The sequence below is a fragment of the Lepus europaeus genome, chromosome 4, assembly GCF_033115175.1.
Source record: "Lepus europaeus isolate LE1 chromosome 4, mLepTim1.pri, whole genome shotgun sequence".
Lineage (NCBI taxonomy): Eukaryota > Metazoa > Chordata > Mammalia > Lagomorpha > Leporidae > Lepus > Lepus europaeus.
Window position 1 is genome coordinate 154,284,422 of NC_084830.1, and position 17,246 is coordinate 154,301,667.

General features: G+C 38.7%; 1 protein-coding gene across 12 annotated transcripts in view; it reads right to left on the minus strand.

The window, feature by feature from the left end:
• CSNK1G3 (casein kinase 1 gamma 3) overlaps positions 1-17,246 on the minus strand; it is a 135,060-nt gene that overhangs the window by 23,322 nt on the left and 94,492 nt on the right. For 6 of the 12 annotated variants that reach the window (XM_062189251.1, XM_062189248.1, XM_062189246.1 and 3 more), the window contains 5 exons: positions 16,501-16,586; positions 16,303-16,387; positions 15,507-15,655; positions 6,214-6,309; positions 2,004-2,099 (listed from right to left, as the gene is read on the minus strand). In XM_062189251.1, the coding sequence (XP_062045235.1) occupies positions 2,004-2,099; positions 6,214-6,309; positions 15,507-15,655; positions 16,303-16,387; positions 16,501-16,586 (512 nt within the window). The remainder of the gene's footprint in view (positions 1-2,003; positions 2,100-6,213; positions 6,310-15,506; positions 15,656-16,302; positions 16,388-16,500; positions 16,587-17,246) is intronic. The other 6 variants (XM_062189252.1, XM_062189250.1, XM_062189256.1 and 3 more) reach the window with 3 other exon arrangements.

The window sequence follows — 17,246 nt, forward strand, 5'->3', positions numbered from 1 at the left end:
TTTTATGAACTCAATGAAGAGTATACAATTTCTTATTTTACATATACATTTATTCTATGTACTATTGCAATTCTAGTAAGTAAACTGATCACTTCTTTGCATGTTAGAATGAAATGAGATGTGACCTCCACAGGCAGAAAAGTGTGGGAGAGAAACTGGAAGAAATTAACAAAGTCCAAATACGTCTGTGGACACAATCTGAACAGACCACGAAGGACTGAGTGATGAGCCAATAACCATTATTCACCCTTTGACAATCCAAAGGGAGCCAAGGATGCCCCTTTAGGAATCACAGAAGAGGAAGAAGTTAAGGAAGTACACTTGAGTTAAAGCTACAGAAGTGGTAGGAAGGCTTTCTAATACAGTGCCTAAACAGCTGCACATTTCCCTGAGCGCTGAGCAGAACATTCGAAAGAATAGTGTGCATACAAACTCAGAATCACAGAAATGTGTACAGATAGACAATCAGTTTGTGTTGTGCAAATTACATACAACTTGCTCCATTTGCTTGTCCAATGATAGAAATTGAGTTGATCAAAAATTTCACAGTTCAGGAACCCTTATTTCTGGGTCTTTTACCCTAGACTTTTAAGAACTATTCAAATACCTCCATTACTCATTACTAAACACTCTATACACTATAAATTCTGTAAAAATACCTGGCTATGCATTTTAAATTATCTCTAAAATTTAATGGTGGGAAAAAAATGTGTGCTCTTAAGACTTAACTGCAAACTGATGTTTTAGTAACTGAAGCAAGAAATAACATCTAAAATATAGAATCCATTGGTACATACCAAGAAAAATGCAAATTTGATAAAATAATGAAAAATTTTTCAAGTGAAATTATATGGAGGAAAAATCAAAATGATTCTAAAATGAAATGGACTGAGGTAACACTTGTAATCTCAACAACTTTAACCCAGCATTCATATTATCTTAAACTGACATTTTAAAAGACATGAGACACAGTCATCTTTCCCTGTTTCTACAATACACACATATAATTAAAATTTAAGGTCATAGGAGGGCAAAATATAGCACCTGTGCCCGGGGGTATAAAAAAAAGGAAAAGAGGAAATCATAAATAAAGGAATGCTCTAAACTTGTGTGAAAGGTCCACAAACTGTATCGAGGAGAATTTAATAAATACTTATAACAGAAATTATTCTTTATCCAGTATCTTCTACAACAATTAACATGCCATTAAAAACGGAAAGGCATTTGGCTTAACACCTCTGTCCCACAACAGAATGTCTGGACTCAATGCCTGGCTCCAGCTCCTAACTCCATCCACTTCCTACCAAGGCAGACTTTGGAAAGCAGTGGTGATGGCTCAAGTAACAACAGAGATCCCGCCACCCACTTAGAAGATGTGGATTAAGTTTCAAGTTCCTGGCTCTACCCTATCCCTAGTCACAGCCCTTGCCCAGCCCCAGCCACTGCAAGCATTTGGGCACTGAATCAGTGATGGGAGTTCTCTCTCTCTCTCTCTGTCTCACTCTTTCAAATTAAAAAAAAAAAAAATTAATACCATTACAAAAATTAAGATCATGTTATCTGACTGAATCAGGAAGTAAGTTCTGAGTACTGAAGATAAAAAATAAATATCTACTTAACTGACTTGAGACTGAAAAAGGTAAAATCAATGTGAGGGAAAACATATAATTACTTAAGGCATTAAAAACTGAGTTTATTATTAAAAAAATCAAATTTAACATTTTTAAGTAATACAGTTTGTTTTTCTAATTTATTATGAATATGACTTAAATACTACTGCATATACTTGCAAAAAATAAACAAAGGCAAAATCTTAGTATTTCTGGTGGTCTTTCTCGACCATGTTAACTTTGTTTTCTAGTTAAATAACAAAAGAATAGAATTATAGATAGAGTTCAGCAACGAGCTTTCCATTAGGATATGAAATCATGCCACGAGTTCCAAAAAAAGGGTTAGTTGTATAAATTTGGGGAATAAGCACTCATGCAAAAATCAGAAAATACCTGTACCGAGCCACCATGTCTGTCTGCTGCAAGGTGAGCTCTCACATGGTGGGGATTGGCCTGCTGGGAGTCCCAAGCTGCCCTGGGGTCTGCCGACTGCCATGTGTTTCATGCATGTGGCATGCATGGAAGAAGAAAAACCCAATATGTTAAACAGCTCATCCTCACAATGTGAAAAACAAATGTATAAAAGGAAAGTTAAGATAATCTTACTATTCTGAATCATCAGTGTAGTTATCTTTGCAAATGGAATGTGGAGAGACTTCAGTTAAACTGTTAAACTAGGCAATGATCAACAAAAACAAAATTGAACCTCAAAATTTTAGAACTAAAAGGACTCTAGAGATCTCAGACTCTGTGCTCCAATTCTATAAATGATGTTAACAAACAACCAGGCAGCTAAAGAGGGAGTGCCCAAGACAGCACTCCAAACAAATCAGGAACACCCTGAAAGGCCATGCACATACCTCCCCACGATAGAGGTTCCACTGGCTTTCTGATGAGGGGCTATTTCATCAAGGTAAAACAGACCTTAAATAGCTGTACTTGAGATTCTAGAAAAATGTTCTCTCTCACTTAATACCCTGTTTCTGATTGTGCCAGCCAACTGAAAAAACAGCAAAAACTCTTTGAAAACTGTGAAGTACTATAAACAGAATAATAGGAGAACATGTCAATTTTTTTAAAAAGTGGCAATCCTACTTATAAATCTCTTTGCTTTCTTAATCTCTTCTTATCAGGTTCAAGTTAAGGAATCCATTTTTATGAACAAGTTTAATGTGGACAGCGTTAACAAAAAAATGGTTTGCTTCTACAAAAGCTGCTTTACAGGTGCTATTTCATTTTCAGATGGACAGTCTAACTCGAATTTTACTGATGAAGCCATTCAGACTTCCCTAAGCTCAAGAGCTAGCAAAGTGCAACCCTGGATTCCAACTCAGAGTCTACTACTCTTGCAATAATACCACCTAGCTCCTCATCACAATTACTCATTTCTTAAAGCTTTCAGTGACCTTGGCTTTCTTTTGCAACCAAAGCCAAGAAAATCTTGCCACTAAGTGCCAAGCCCTTTGGGCTATACTGAGTCCAGGTATGGGCAAGTAGCCAGAGCAACTTTCCGAGGGAGAGAATAAATGTTCTGCCACCAAGTTTTCTAAATTAAATTGTAGAATGCAAAATCACATACTCAGCGGCATAAACTAGGTCACCAAAACAATTATAGTTCTATGATATATTTACTTTAAACTCTCCAGTACTTAGAAGATACGTAACTTACACTGAAATAAATTAGAAGAAATCAAATCTAAACAAGATGAAAGAATGAAAACAACGGTAACACTGAGACAAATATCTAGCACAATAGGCAACTGGAGCCATGGAACTCTAAAAATATACTAAAAACTATGCAACTTGTCATTAAAATGAACAGGTACATCCATGCAGCATTTCACATACAACAAAAGAATCCCCTGAACTTCAGCCACTAACTCTGGATTATCAACTGTTGATCTGGGGGCCTTACAAAGGCATCAATCATTTGAAAGAATTTTTTTTTCCCCCCTTTGGGATTGTAAACGATGTGTATCTCATAGAACTTAACCTAATTACTGAATCACAGATATTTAAGGAGAGTTTTTTTCCAAATACTACACTTTTCTATCATGATGAGAATCTGTATATCCAGATCTCAAATTCCAAATATAAATCTATCTTAAAGAATTTCTTGCAGTTCTGTGTGTGTATATTTGTGTGTATGTGTGAGTCTGTGTTCGTGTGTGTGCATGGGTGTATAGGTTTGTGAGTTTCAGAGTATGTGGGGATTTACACAAATAAATTAAGGATCCCACCCTCAGTAAGCCTCCTGTCTTGCTCACAACACAAGTCTGAAACATCTAAAGTTAAAAATTTTACATGTTAATAAAACATGGGGCCAGTGCTGTGGTGTAGCGGGTAAAGCTGCTGCCTGAAGTGCTGGCATCCCATATGGGCACCAGTTCGATACCCCGCTGCTCCACTTCCGATCCAGCTCTCTGCTATGCTCTGGGAAAGCAGTAGACGTCCTTGGGCCCCTGCACCCACGTGGGAGACCCAGAAGAAGCTCCTGGCTCCTGGCTTTGGATTGGCGCAGCTCCAGCCATTGCGGCCAACTTGGGGGGAGTGAACCGGTGGATGGAAGACCTCTCTCTCTCTCTCTGCCTCTCCTTCTCTCTTTGTGTAACTCTGACTTTCAAGTAAATAAATAAATCTTTAAAAAATATTTAATACAACAATGTGTTTTTCTTACTAACAGCTCAAGTCAAGGAATTTAGAGAAAATAATCGATTTTCTTTAAAGTGCAATCAAGAAATGAACTCTGGCTTATAGAACACAAGCTTTTAAGTCTAGACTGCTGGGCCATTTCTTTCTATAGCCAGCTTCATATCAGAGTGCTTCAAGACATCAACTAACTATATTTTATATATAAAATAATTTACTCATGAAACACTTAAGCTTCCAATATTGCTAAGTCAAATTTTTTAAAGTAATCATTTGATACTGACTATCATTTACAGAATATGGTAAACTATTCCCTAAAATGCAGCATTTTATTTTGCTATGGTTCTAAACAAGTGATGTTCTTTCCTCTAATTCTTGTCTTAATCCTCAACTGAAATTTGATGGAATAAAACATGTCAGAGTTAAAAAGCACAACATACTACCCTTCTTCAAAAAGATGCAGGGGGCCGGCACTGTCGCATAGACGGTAAAGCCGACACCTGCAGTGCCAGCATCCCATATGGGTGCCTGTTCGAGTCCCAGCTGCTTTACTTTCAATCGAGCTCTCTGCTATGGCCAGGGAAGTGGAAGAATTCCCAAGTCACTGGGAAGTCTCAAGTGGAAGCAGTGGAAGACTACCCAAGTCCTTGGGCCCCTGCACCCACGTGGAAGACACGGAAGAAGCTCCTGGCTTCGGAATGGCCCAGCTCTGGCCGTTGCAGTCATTTGGGGAGTGAACCAGCAGAAGGAAGACTTCTCTCTCTCTCTCTCTCTCTCTCTTTCTCTCTCTCTCTCTCTCCTTTCTCTCTTTCTCTGCCACCTTCTCTGTGTAACTCTTTCAAATAAATAAATCTTAAAAAAACAAGCTAAAAAGAAGTAGGACTGAAAATTCATGTATATTTAAACTTGGGATGATAGTAAAAATTTTTAGTCAAAGATGGCTTCAAGAAACTCACACTTTATTTAAAAAAAAAAAAGAATCACCACTCAAAAACGTAACAGCTTTCCACCCAAGAAACAGAAGCTTTCACTTTCCACTGGTCTCTGTCTACTGCAAGTTTATTCTGCTCTCTCTGCGCCTGCTCTGTGCGTCAACCACACTGTACTCATTTGCTATTCCTCAAACTCCACATTTAAACTCTGTTTCACACTGCATACTATTTACTCTCACCAAAATGCCTTTATTCCTTAAAATGCCTTTAAAAATTCTACTCAGCCTTCAGGCTTATCTCAAAAGCTACCTTTTTCAGAAACTCTTTACAGATGCCCCCAAGGCAATTTATGAGCATGTTCCATATGAGATGGCTGGCTTACTGAGCTTTGAAATACAGAAGTTTGAGCATTTATTTCAGTAATCATGATGACAATAATAGCAGCCACAAGAGGTGAGAGTTACTGAAAGCTTGCTAAACACTAGGAATCAACTTGCCTGCCTTATTTCCAAATTACAGACAGGAAATTGAGGCTTTGAGAAATTAATATGCCCAGGGTCCCACCTATCCATGTATATCTGATTCCAAAGATTGAGTGAATTTTAACTACAATATTGCTCTTAGTCACTTATTAAAAAATAACTTCATATAGGTTATACCATCTTCGTCTGTTCTGCATTCCTACAACACATGGAAAAATAGCTTTTAGATGGTAGGAACTCAGTAAATAATTTGTTAAATTAAACTAGACTATAGTTAAAAAGATCAAGTGCTGTTAAAATTCATTTCAATAGCATATACAAATATCTTCACCCTAACAGGACACCAAACATTGCATAAAGTTTAAACTAACTTATGCCATTAGTCAGGAATTTATGATTAAAGATTTTAATGTATTATTAAACTAATAAATTGTGAAATTAGAAAAAATTATGTATGATCTATTTTAACTACTGAAGAAAACTAAGTGGTTTACTCTTGGGACAAGTTAGCATATTCCATATCTAAGAAGGGCATCAAACCTGGTTTTTGGATTGCTGCATCTTGTCTCTGTGCTGATGTGCTTCCCTGTTAGACGACAGAGCAGGATCCTGCTGAACTGCACCCACTGGAGTAGGCTACAATGAAATAAGAATGAGCATCAATTCATTCTACTTAACATTGCTTAATTAATATCATTTAGCTGGGACTGGCATTTTGGCTTAGTGGGCAAAGCCACTTCCTGCAATACCAACATCCTCTTTAGGCATTGGTTTGTGTCCCAGTTGTTCCATTTCCAATCCAACTCCCTAATAACCTAGAAAAGTAGCCAAAGATGGCCCTAGTGCTTAAGCCCCTGCCAACCACATGGAAGACCCAAATGAAGCTTCTGGCTTTAGCCTAGCCCAGACCCGGCCTTTCAGGCCATTTGGGGAGCGCACCAGCAGATGGAAGGTACCGCTCTCTCTCACTTTCTCTCGATGGAAGGTATCCCTCTCTCTCATCTCTCTAGCTCTGCCTTTCAAATAAAATAAATAAACATCTAAAAATAGGGCTGGCACAGTGGCACAGTAGGTTAAAGCCGTGTCCTACAGTGCCAGAATCCCATATGGGCACCAGTCTGAATCCCAAGTGTTCCACTTCTGAGCCAACTCCCTGCTAATATGCCTTGGAAAGCAATGGAAAATGGTCCGGACCTTGGGACCCTGAACCCACGTGGGAGACCTGGAAAAAGCTCCTGGCTCCTGGCTTTGGCCTGGCCCAAAAGTCCCATTCTCCATTAAGATTAATTTTAAATTAACTTTATACACAGAAGACCAACTCTAAACTAAGTAAAGATTTCAACAACTTGCACACAAACACATATATACACACACACACACACAGACACCTATTTGGGAACAAGTTTTACAGTTAATTCTAATACAACTTGCTGAGGACAGAAGTCCTGCATGGGAAGAAAGTGCACAGTGACTCCTGTTGTTAATTTAACAATGAACACTTTTATGTATGATGTCATTGATCACCCAAGGCTCTTGACACAAGCTGCCAAGGCTATGGAAACTTTCTGAATCCACAATCTCTGTCAGTATTAGTCAACGCAATAGCAAAGTGGAAGTTCTCCCCTCCCTTCAGAGAAAACTAAATACATCATTCTTTGATGGACACTTCTATCCACTGGTGTCTCTCTCACAGAGATCCTTGATATAGGACATTTTTTTGCCACAGTGTCTTAGCTTCCCATGCTAGAAGAACTCTCATGAGATTTTCAGCCAGACCAGAATGCCTTAAGGGCTGATTCTGAGGTCAGCATGCTATTTAAAGCATATTCTATGAGTCTGTGGAGTGAAATCCTTCCCATGTTGGAACATCCTCTCCTTTTTAATTCTATCTATTATTATTACCAATATTTGATTTTATTTATATGATCCTTTTAATACTTAATCTGATCTATATGATCACTTTAACAATTAATATGGTCATTGTAACACTTAAGATGGTGTTTTTAACACCCAGCTTAAAGAGATTTGGGATCTCATGGCAAGTTTTAAACTGCACCCTTAGAAGTCCATAGGAATCTATGCAGAACTACACAGCTTAACAGTTACAAACTTCCTCCTCCCTCTCTTATTCCCACTCTTAATTTTTACTGAGACCTATTTTCAATTGACGTTATACACATATGATTAACTCCGTGTTAAGTAAAGAGGTCAACAAATAGTATAAAGGAAAAAAATAGTTGTTCCTTGACAGTGAGACAAGGGCTTTTCAAGTCATTGCTTATCAAAGTGTCAATTTCACTTCTACAGATTTCCTTTTAGGTGCTGTATTAGTTATCACAGATCAGGGAGAACATATGGTATTTGTCCCTTGGGGATTGGATTATTTCACTAAGTCTGATGTTTTCCAGATTCAACTACTTTGTTGCAAATGATTGGATTTCATCAAATGATCGGATTTCATTTTTTTTTCCTGTGAAGTATTCCATAGAGTATAAATCCCATAATTTCTTTATCTAGTCTTCAGTTGACAGGCATTTAGGTTGATTCCATGTCTTAGCTATTGTGAGTTGAGCTGCAATAAACATGGGGGTGCAGATAACACTTTTATTTGCTGATTTCATTTCCCTTGGGTAAATTCCCAGGAGTGGGATGGCTGGGATATATGGTTGGTCAATATTCAGATTTCTGAGGTATCTCCAAACTGTCTTCCATAGTAGTTTTATCAGTTTCCATTCCCACCAACAGTGGACTAGTGTACCTTTTCCCCCACATCCTTGTCAGCATTTGTTGTTTATTGATTCCTGTATGAAAGCCATTCTAACCAGCGTGAGGTGAAAACTCATTGTGGTTTTGATTTGCATTTCCTGCCGGCTAGTGTTCCTGAACATTTTTTCATGTCTCTGTTTGCCATTTGAATTTACTATTAGTAAAATATGTTTACGCCCTTGGCCCATTTCTTAACTGGTTTGATTGTTTTGTTGTTGTGGAGTTTCTTGAGCTCCTTATATATTTTGGTTATTAATCCTTTATCAGTTACATAGTTTGCAAATAATTTCTCCCATTCTGACGGTGCCTATTCACTTTCCTGAGTGTTTATTTTGAAGTAAAGAATTTTTGGGGGGCCAGTGCTGTGGCGCAGGGGGTTAAAGCCCTGACCTGAAGTGCCGGCATCACATATGGGCGCCAGTTCTAGTCCCAGTTGTTCCACTTCCAATCCAGCTCTCTGCTATGGCCTGGGAAAGCAGTAGAAGATGGCCCAAGCCCTTGGGCCCCTGTACCCACGTGGGAGGCATGGAAGAAGCTCCTGGCTCCTGGCTTCAAATCGGCACAGCTCTGGCCATTGCAGCCATCTGGGGAATGAACCCAGCGGATGGAAGACCTCGCTCTCTGTAACTCTTTCAAATACATAAAATAAATCTTAAAAAATTTTCTCAATTTGATGTAATGATATTCGTTACTTTTGGCTTTGACTGCCTGTGCCTCTGGGAACTTTTCCAAGAACTCTTTGTGCCAATGTCTTGCAGAGTTTCTCAATGTTCTTTAATAATTTGATGGTATCAGGTCATAGATTTAGGTCTTTAATCCATTTTGAGTGGATTTTTGTGTAAGGTGTAAACTAGGGGTTGTGCTTCATGTGGAAATCCAGTTATCCCAGTGGCACTTGCTGAAGAGGCAGTCCTTCCTCTAAGGATTGGCCTTAGTTCCTTGGTCAACTATAAGCTGGTTATAGATGCTTGGATTGATTTCTGGCATTTCTATTCTGTTCCAATGCTCTATCCATCTGTATCTGTACCAGTGACAGGATGTTTTGATTGTAACTGCCTTGTAGTATGCCTTGATATCCGGTATTGTGATGCCTCTGGATTTGTTTCTCTTTAATAACATTGCATTAGCTATTTGAGGTCTCCTGTGTTTCCAAATGAATTTCAGCATCATTTTGTTCTAGATCTGAGAATGTCTTTGCTATTACGACTGCTATCATATTGACTCTGTAACTGCTTTTAGAACAATAAACATTTTGAGATACTGATTCTTCCAATCCATGAACACAGAAGATTTTTCCATTTTTTTTGTATATTCTATTTCTTTCTTTAATGTTTTGTAATTCTCATTGTAGGGATCTTTGATATCCTTGGTTAAATTTATTCCAAGTTATTTAATTTTTTTCTTGTAGATATTTTGAATGAGATTGATCTTAAAAGTTCTTTCATACTGGCAGCACCGCAGCTTTACTACGCTAATCCTCCACCTGCAGCGCCGGGGTTCTAGTTCTAGAACACCTATGGGGTTCTAGTTCCGGTTGGGGCGCCGGATTCTGTCCTGGTCGCTCCTCTTCCAGTTAGCTCTCTGCTGTGGCCCGGGAAGGCAGTGGAGGATGGCCCAAGTGCTTGGGCCCCTGCACCCGCATGGGAGACAAGGAGGAAGCACCTGACTCCTTGGCTTCGGATCGGCGCAGCGCGCCAGCCGTGGCAGCCATTTGGGGGGGTTAACCAATGGAAAAAGGAAGACCTTTTTCTCTGTCTCTCTCACTGTCTAACTCTGACTGTCAAAAAAAAAAAAAAAAACAAAAACCCTTCTTTCAAAGCCGTACCATTGTCTGTATATACAAAGGCTGTTGATTTCTGTGTATAGATTTTATATCCTGCTAATTTACCAAACTCTTCTATGAGTTTCAATAGTCTCATGGCGGAGTCTTTTGGATTCCATATATATATATATATATACACATATATATATATATATATATAAAATCATGTCATCCACAAATAGGGATAGTTAGAGTTCCTCTTTTAGAATTTGTATCCTTTGCTACTTTTTTCTTGCCTAATGGCTCTAATTAAAACTTCTAGGACTATATTGAATAGCAACGGTGAGAATGGGCATCCTTGTCTGGTTCTGGATCTCAGTGGGAATGCTTCCAATTTTTCCCCATTCAATAGGATACTGGGTGTGGGTTTGTCATAACTGCCTTGATTGTGTTGTGGAATGTTCATTCTACACCCAATTTGCTTAGAGTTATCATCGTAAAAGATGGTATCAAGTACTTTCTCTACATCTATTGATGTAATCATATGGTTTTTGTTCTTCAGTTTGTTAATGTGATATATCACATTGACTGATCTGCAAATGGTGAACCATCCCTGCATACGAAGGATGCATTCTACTTGGTCCAGGATAATTATCTTTCTCATGTATTTTTTTATTCAATCGGCTAGAATTCTGTTGAGGATTTTTTCATTTATGTTCATCAGGCAAATTGGTCTGTAATTCTCTTACTCTGTTGCATCTTTTCCAGCTTTGAGAATTCAGGTGATGCTGGCTTTGTAGAAAGAATTTGGGTGGATTCCCTCCTTTTCAACTGTTTTGAATAATTTGAGAAGAACTGGGGTTAGTTCTCCTTTAAATGTCTCCTAGAATTCAGCAGTGAAGCCACCCAGTCCTGAATTTTCCTTTGTTGGGAGGGTCTTTATTACTGATTCAATTTCTGTCTTGGTAATGAGTCTGTTTAGTTTTTCTATGTCTGCATGGCTCAATTTAAATAGGTTGCAGGTTTCCCACTTTGTTGGCATACAGCTCTGTGTAGTAATTTCTGATGATTCTTTTTATTTCTGTGTTGTCTGTTGTTACATTTCTTTTTCATCTCATTTTATTTACTTGGGTTTTCTCTCTCCTTTTTCTGATTAGCTGGGACAATGGTGTGTCAATTTTCTTTATTTTTTCGAAAACCAGATCTTCATTTCCTGATCTTTTGTATTGTTTTCATGGTTTCAATTTTATTGATTTCTTCTCTAATTTCAATTATTTCTTTCCTCCTACTAGTTTTGGGTTTGGTTTGCTGTTGTTTTTCTAGATCCTTGAGATGCTTTGATAGCTCATTTATTTGGTGCCTTGCCAATTTCTTGATGTGGGCACCAACTGCTAAAACTTTCCTCTTAACACTGCTTTTGCTATATCCCATAAATTTTGATATGTTGTACTTTCATCTTCATTTATTTCTAGAAATTCTTTGATTTCTCTTTTGATTTCTTCTATGACCCACTGTTCATTCAGGAGCATTTTGTTCAGTCTCCATGTGTGTGCATATGTTCTAGATTCTTGAGTTATTGATTTCCAGCTTTATTCCATTGTGGTCCAAGAAGATGCATGGTATGACTGCTATTTTTCTGAATATGCTGAGACTTGCTTTATGGGATAGCATGTGGTCTATCCTACAGAAAATCCCATGCACTAGTAAGAAGAATGTGTATTTTGCAAATATAGGATGAAAAATGCTGCAGATATCTGCAAGGTCCATTTGGTCTATAGTGTCATTTAAATCTGCTGTTTCCTTGCTGATTTTCTGTCTAGTTGATCTGTACATGGCTGAACATGGGGTATTGAAATCCCCCAATACTACTGTATTTGAGTCTGTCTCCTTTTATTCCTTAACATTTCTTTTAAATAGCCTGGTGCCCTATTATTAAGTGTACATATATTTATAATAGCTACATATTCCTGTTGAATTGATCCCTTAATCATTACATAGTGCCCTTTTTTGTCTCTTTTAACAGTTTTGTATTAAAGTCTGTTTTGTCTGATATTAGGATGATACACCAGCTCTTTTCTGGTTCCTGTTGGCATGGAATATCTTTCTTCATCCTTTCACTCTGAGTCTGTGTGCATCTTTGTTGGTGAGGTGTGTTTCTTGTAGGCAGAGAATAGGCGGGTTTTTTAATCCATTCTGCCAGTCTGTGTCTTTTAACTGGACAGCTAGGGCTATTTACATTCAATGTGGCTACTAGTAACTAACGATTTTGCCCTGCCATTTTTCCATAAATATTCCTAATTTTTACTTTGGATTTCCTTTGTACTTTTCCGGGAGATTTCCTTCCTTTACCTTCTTTGATAGTAATGACCATGTTTCTGTATTTCTGTGTGCAGCAAGGCTAGGTGTGTAGTGACAAATTCTTTCACTTTCTATTTGTCATGAAAGGTCTTTATTTCACCTTCATTCATAAATGACAGCTTTGCAGGGTATAGTATTTGGGGTTTACAGTTTTTTTTCCTCTCAAGGCTTGGAATATATCTCACCATTCTCTCCTTGCCTATAGAGTTTCTAATAAGAATTCCACTGTGAGTCTCAATGGAGATGCTCTGAAAGTAATGTGGCACTTTTCTCGTGCACATTTTTGAATCTTTTCTTTATGTTTTACTGTGGAAAGTTTGATTACAATATGTCATGGTGAAGATCTTTTCTGCTCATGTCTATTAGGAGTTCTATGTGCTTGCAGTACTTGGATGTTCCTCTCTCCAAATCAGATAAATTTTCAGTTATTATTTCACTAAAAAGGCCTTCTAACCCTTTCTCTCTTTCCACACCTTCAGGAAATCTTAGAATCCATATGCTGGGTCTTTTGATAGTATCATGCACATTAGCAACAGTGTTTTTTAAGCTTTCTAATTTCTTCTTGTGTTTGGTCTGACTGCATAATTTCCTGTGCTTTGTCTTCTAAGTCGGATATTCTTTCTTCCACTTCACCAATTCAGCTGTCAAGACTTTCCACTCATTTTTTAAATTGTTCTACTGAATTCTTCACATTCAAGATTTCATTCTGATTTCTCTTTAAGATCTCAACCTTGTGGGAGAAATTTTCTTTCATGTCATGTATGGATTTGATTAGTTCGTGTATTTGCTTCTGATTACTTCTAAGTAATCCTATGATCAATTCTGTGAATTCCATTTCTGGCATTTCTTCAATTTCATCATCTTCACAATCTAGTATTGAAGTGTTGTGTTCTTTTGGGGGCATCATGTTGTCTTCCTTATTCTTGTTTTTTTTTTTTTTTTTACAGGCAGAGTGGACAGTGAGAGAGAGAGACAGAGAGAAAGGTCTTCCTTTTGCCGTTGGTTCACCCTCCAATGGCCGCCGCGGCCGGTGTGCTGCGGCCAGCACACCGCACCTATCCGAAGGCAGGAGCCAGGTGCTTCTCCTCGTCTCCCATGCGGGTGCAGGGCCCAAGCACTTAGGCCATCTTCCACTGCACTCCCTGGCCACAGCAGAGAGCTGGCCTGGAAGAGGGGTAACCGGGACAGAATCCGGTGCCCCGACCGGGACTAGAACCTGGTGTGCCGGCACAGCAAGGTGGAGGATTAGCCTATTGAGCCTCGGCGCCGGCCCTTATTCTTGTTTCTTAAGTCGGTGCATTTGTTACTTGCCATTTGGGGAAATACTCGTTGGTTTCTTTTTTTTTATCGCTGTGCTGCCTTTTATCTTTGGAAAATGTCTGTGTGGATTAGTGGAGTGTCTGCTGTCAGGGAATACCTTAGAGGTTGTAGTAGGTGTGGCCAAGAAGCTCGACTCAGTGTTCCAGGGTGAAGGGCAAGTCTGAGGTGACATACCCAGGTTTGGTGTGATAAATCTCCACTAAACCTTTTTTTTTTTTTTTTTAATCAGAGGGGAGGTTTTTATTGTCTGTTGGTGTACACTCAGCTGAGCTCCTCTCCACAAAGGAGACCAGCGCCTGGGTTCATCCGCTCTGCCAATAGGACCACATAAAGCATCTATGCAATCCTCAGTGTAAGTTCAGATCCCCAGCAATGTCTCTCACCAGGTAAGCAGGGAGCCCTTATTGTGTGCAGCCTTCCACACTGAAAGCCCAAAGTCCCAGCCACATCCTCAGCCCTGCCACGCAGCCTCAGTGTTTTCACAGTCCCTGTACCCCAGCCCCCTGTCTTTTCTCCCCACCAGACTCAGGAGTCGCCACTTGGTTGGTTGTGAGGTGCAGATAAAAGCTGGCACAGCTGTTACATATGTCCAAAATGGCACCTGCTCTCTGTTAGCTTGTTACAGGATGCAGCTGCAGGGTGACCAGGGAGAGAGAAAAGTAGCCCCTCCCCTTTGATTTTTCTCCTCTAGTTTTCCAGGTACACTATACCCCACGGAGCTCCAACCTGGGCTCCCTCTAAGCACTTCCTGCAGCTCTTTCACCAGCAGCTTAGGCTGCTGCAGTCTGTTCTCACCTCACTCTCCAATGCAGGGGAGGCTCTAGGCTGCTGAAGAGTTGTGCATGTCCTCCTCCTCCATGTAGGTCCACTGTGTCCTAATTTGCGTAGAGTTTCCTCTGCTGTTTTCTCTCTAACTCTTCCTGAGACTGCACTTTTCCACTTTTTTTAAACTCTCTTCTAGACATGGGCAGTAAGTTCCTTCCCTACTCTGCCATCTTAATCCCCTCCTCCGGACAATCTCTGTCACTCAAATAAATTAATTACATGTATGTAATTTAAATTTCATCAAAATATTGAAGTGATAATGAGAATACTATCCACAAAGAGTACATCTGATATTAAATCAGGATGAAAAGTTCTGAAAAGCAAAAAGTCCAAATGTAGGACTGTTACACAATTCAAATAACAGTAGTAGGTTACTAGCTTAAGAAACATCCTAAAAAAGGAAATAAATTCTTGTAAAGAATTATTTGTTCTCAACTGTATACAGTTGAAGGATATGCACTGTAGAAAGATAAACACTACAAATAATCAATTATGGGGGCCAGTGCTATGGCACAGCGGGTTAAAGACCCAGCCTGCAACACCGGCATCCCATATGCGTGCTAATTCGAGACCTGGCTATTCCACTTCTAATCCAGCTCCCTGATAATGATAATGGACCAAGCTCCTGCCTCTTGGCTTTGGATCAGTTCAGCTCTGGCCATTGTGGCCAGGCTATTTGGGGAGTGACCCAGCAGATGGAAGATCTCACTCCCTCTCTGTCTCTACCTCTCTCTGTAAATCCTTCAAATAAATAAAATAAATCTTTTAAAAAATAATCAATTATACAGCACGAAATACTCACCAACTGTTTACCAATCCAGTCATATTCATAATCAAACATGTATCCTTTTCGATCGAACAAATCAGTAAAAAGCTTTCTTAAGTAGTCATAGTCTGGCTTTTCAAAGAAGTCTAGCCTTCTTACATAACGAAGATATGTTGCCATTTCTTCTAGAAAGAATATCAAAATTATTCTGCATATTTTTCTATAGCACCCAGTAATAAAACTATTTCAATCGCTCAAAGTACAATGGACTAGAAAATCATGAAGAAGTAACAAAATTCTATCACAATTTAAAATTTTCTGTTTATAACAAGATAAAAAGGGGGAAAGGAAACAGAGACAAAAGAAGACTAAGAGGTTTAGTGTAACAACCTCTACTTTTGTTTCATTTTATTAGGAAAGTTTAGAAAGTCTTTATAATATTATTTTCAAGAGAAACCTTGGATAACTGTGTCAGAGATTCAATCAACAGTTTAGTGATATATGACTTAATCACAGAACACTGTACAGCAAAACTTCATAGTTGGTATTCTCTAGCAAGTATTTTAAGCTATTCAAAGCAATTTACTGAATACAGTATTACTTCAGATGGGGACTGGCCAACATTATTAAAACATGTAATTTGCCTATGTTAATAACATCTTAGAAAGCAAACATCTCTGTGGTCTACGCACCAAATTCTGATGTATTTTAAATCATGATTTAAACTTATTTTTTTAAAGTATGATAAGAAGTATTTACAAATCTAAACAATGAAAATGAGCAACTCTGGTTTTCTGCTCAGAAGTGCATGTCAGTGGGCAATAGCCATTACCTGGGAAATTGTCACACAGCGCTTCTATCGGGGTGGCTCGTTTAGTATCTCCAATTTTCTGATACCTCTCTTTTAATGTGTCAGCCTAAAATAGAAAATTGTGAATGAGGTCATCTGATAATTGTTTAGTTGGAGGAAAGGACCTTAATATATATGAGCATTTTCTGAAATTCATTTAAAAAGAACACAAAAAGTTACCTTTAAGCCTTGCCAAGGAAGACTGCCTCTCAGAAAATACATGAACATATGGCCTAAAGCTTCTAAATCGTCTCTTCTACTTTGTTCTGAAATGCAAGAGAAACGGAAACTTGACTTTTCTCTAGGAGTTAAGGATATAAGAATGGAGAATTGATTCTTTCATTGCATATAAATTTATAAAAGTTTCATACGTAAATATATATTACAGGTTTAGTGCCTATAAGTGATGCAATTGTGTCCAAACTATATTACATTCACTTATTACATTAGTCTTTATATTAAAATTACTGTGCATGTTTCAAATACACCATTGTGAATTTTTAGATATTATTAAAAATTATATATCTGCTTAGATACCTATTTTTTAAAAAAAGATTAATTTATTTGAAAGAATTACACAGAGAGAAGGAGAGGCAGAGAAAGAGAGAGAGAGAGAGAGAGAGAGAGAGAGAGAGAGAGAGAGGTCTTCCATCTGGTGGTTCACTCCCCAATTGGCTGCAACGGCTGGAACTGTACATATCTGAAGCCAGGAGCCAAGAGCTTCTTCCGGGTCTCCCACGCGGGTGCAGGAGCCCAGGGCCTTGGGCCATCTTCTACTGCTTTCCCTGGCCATAGCAAAGAGCTGGATCCAAAGTGGAGCAGTCAGGTCTTGAACCAGTGCCCATATGGGATGCTGGCACTGCAGGTGGTGGCTTTACCCGCTATGCCACAGCACCGGCTTAGATACTTATTAATGGAAATACGGG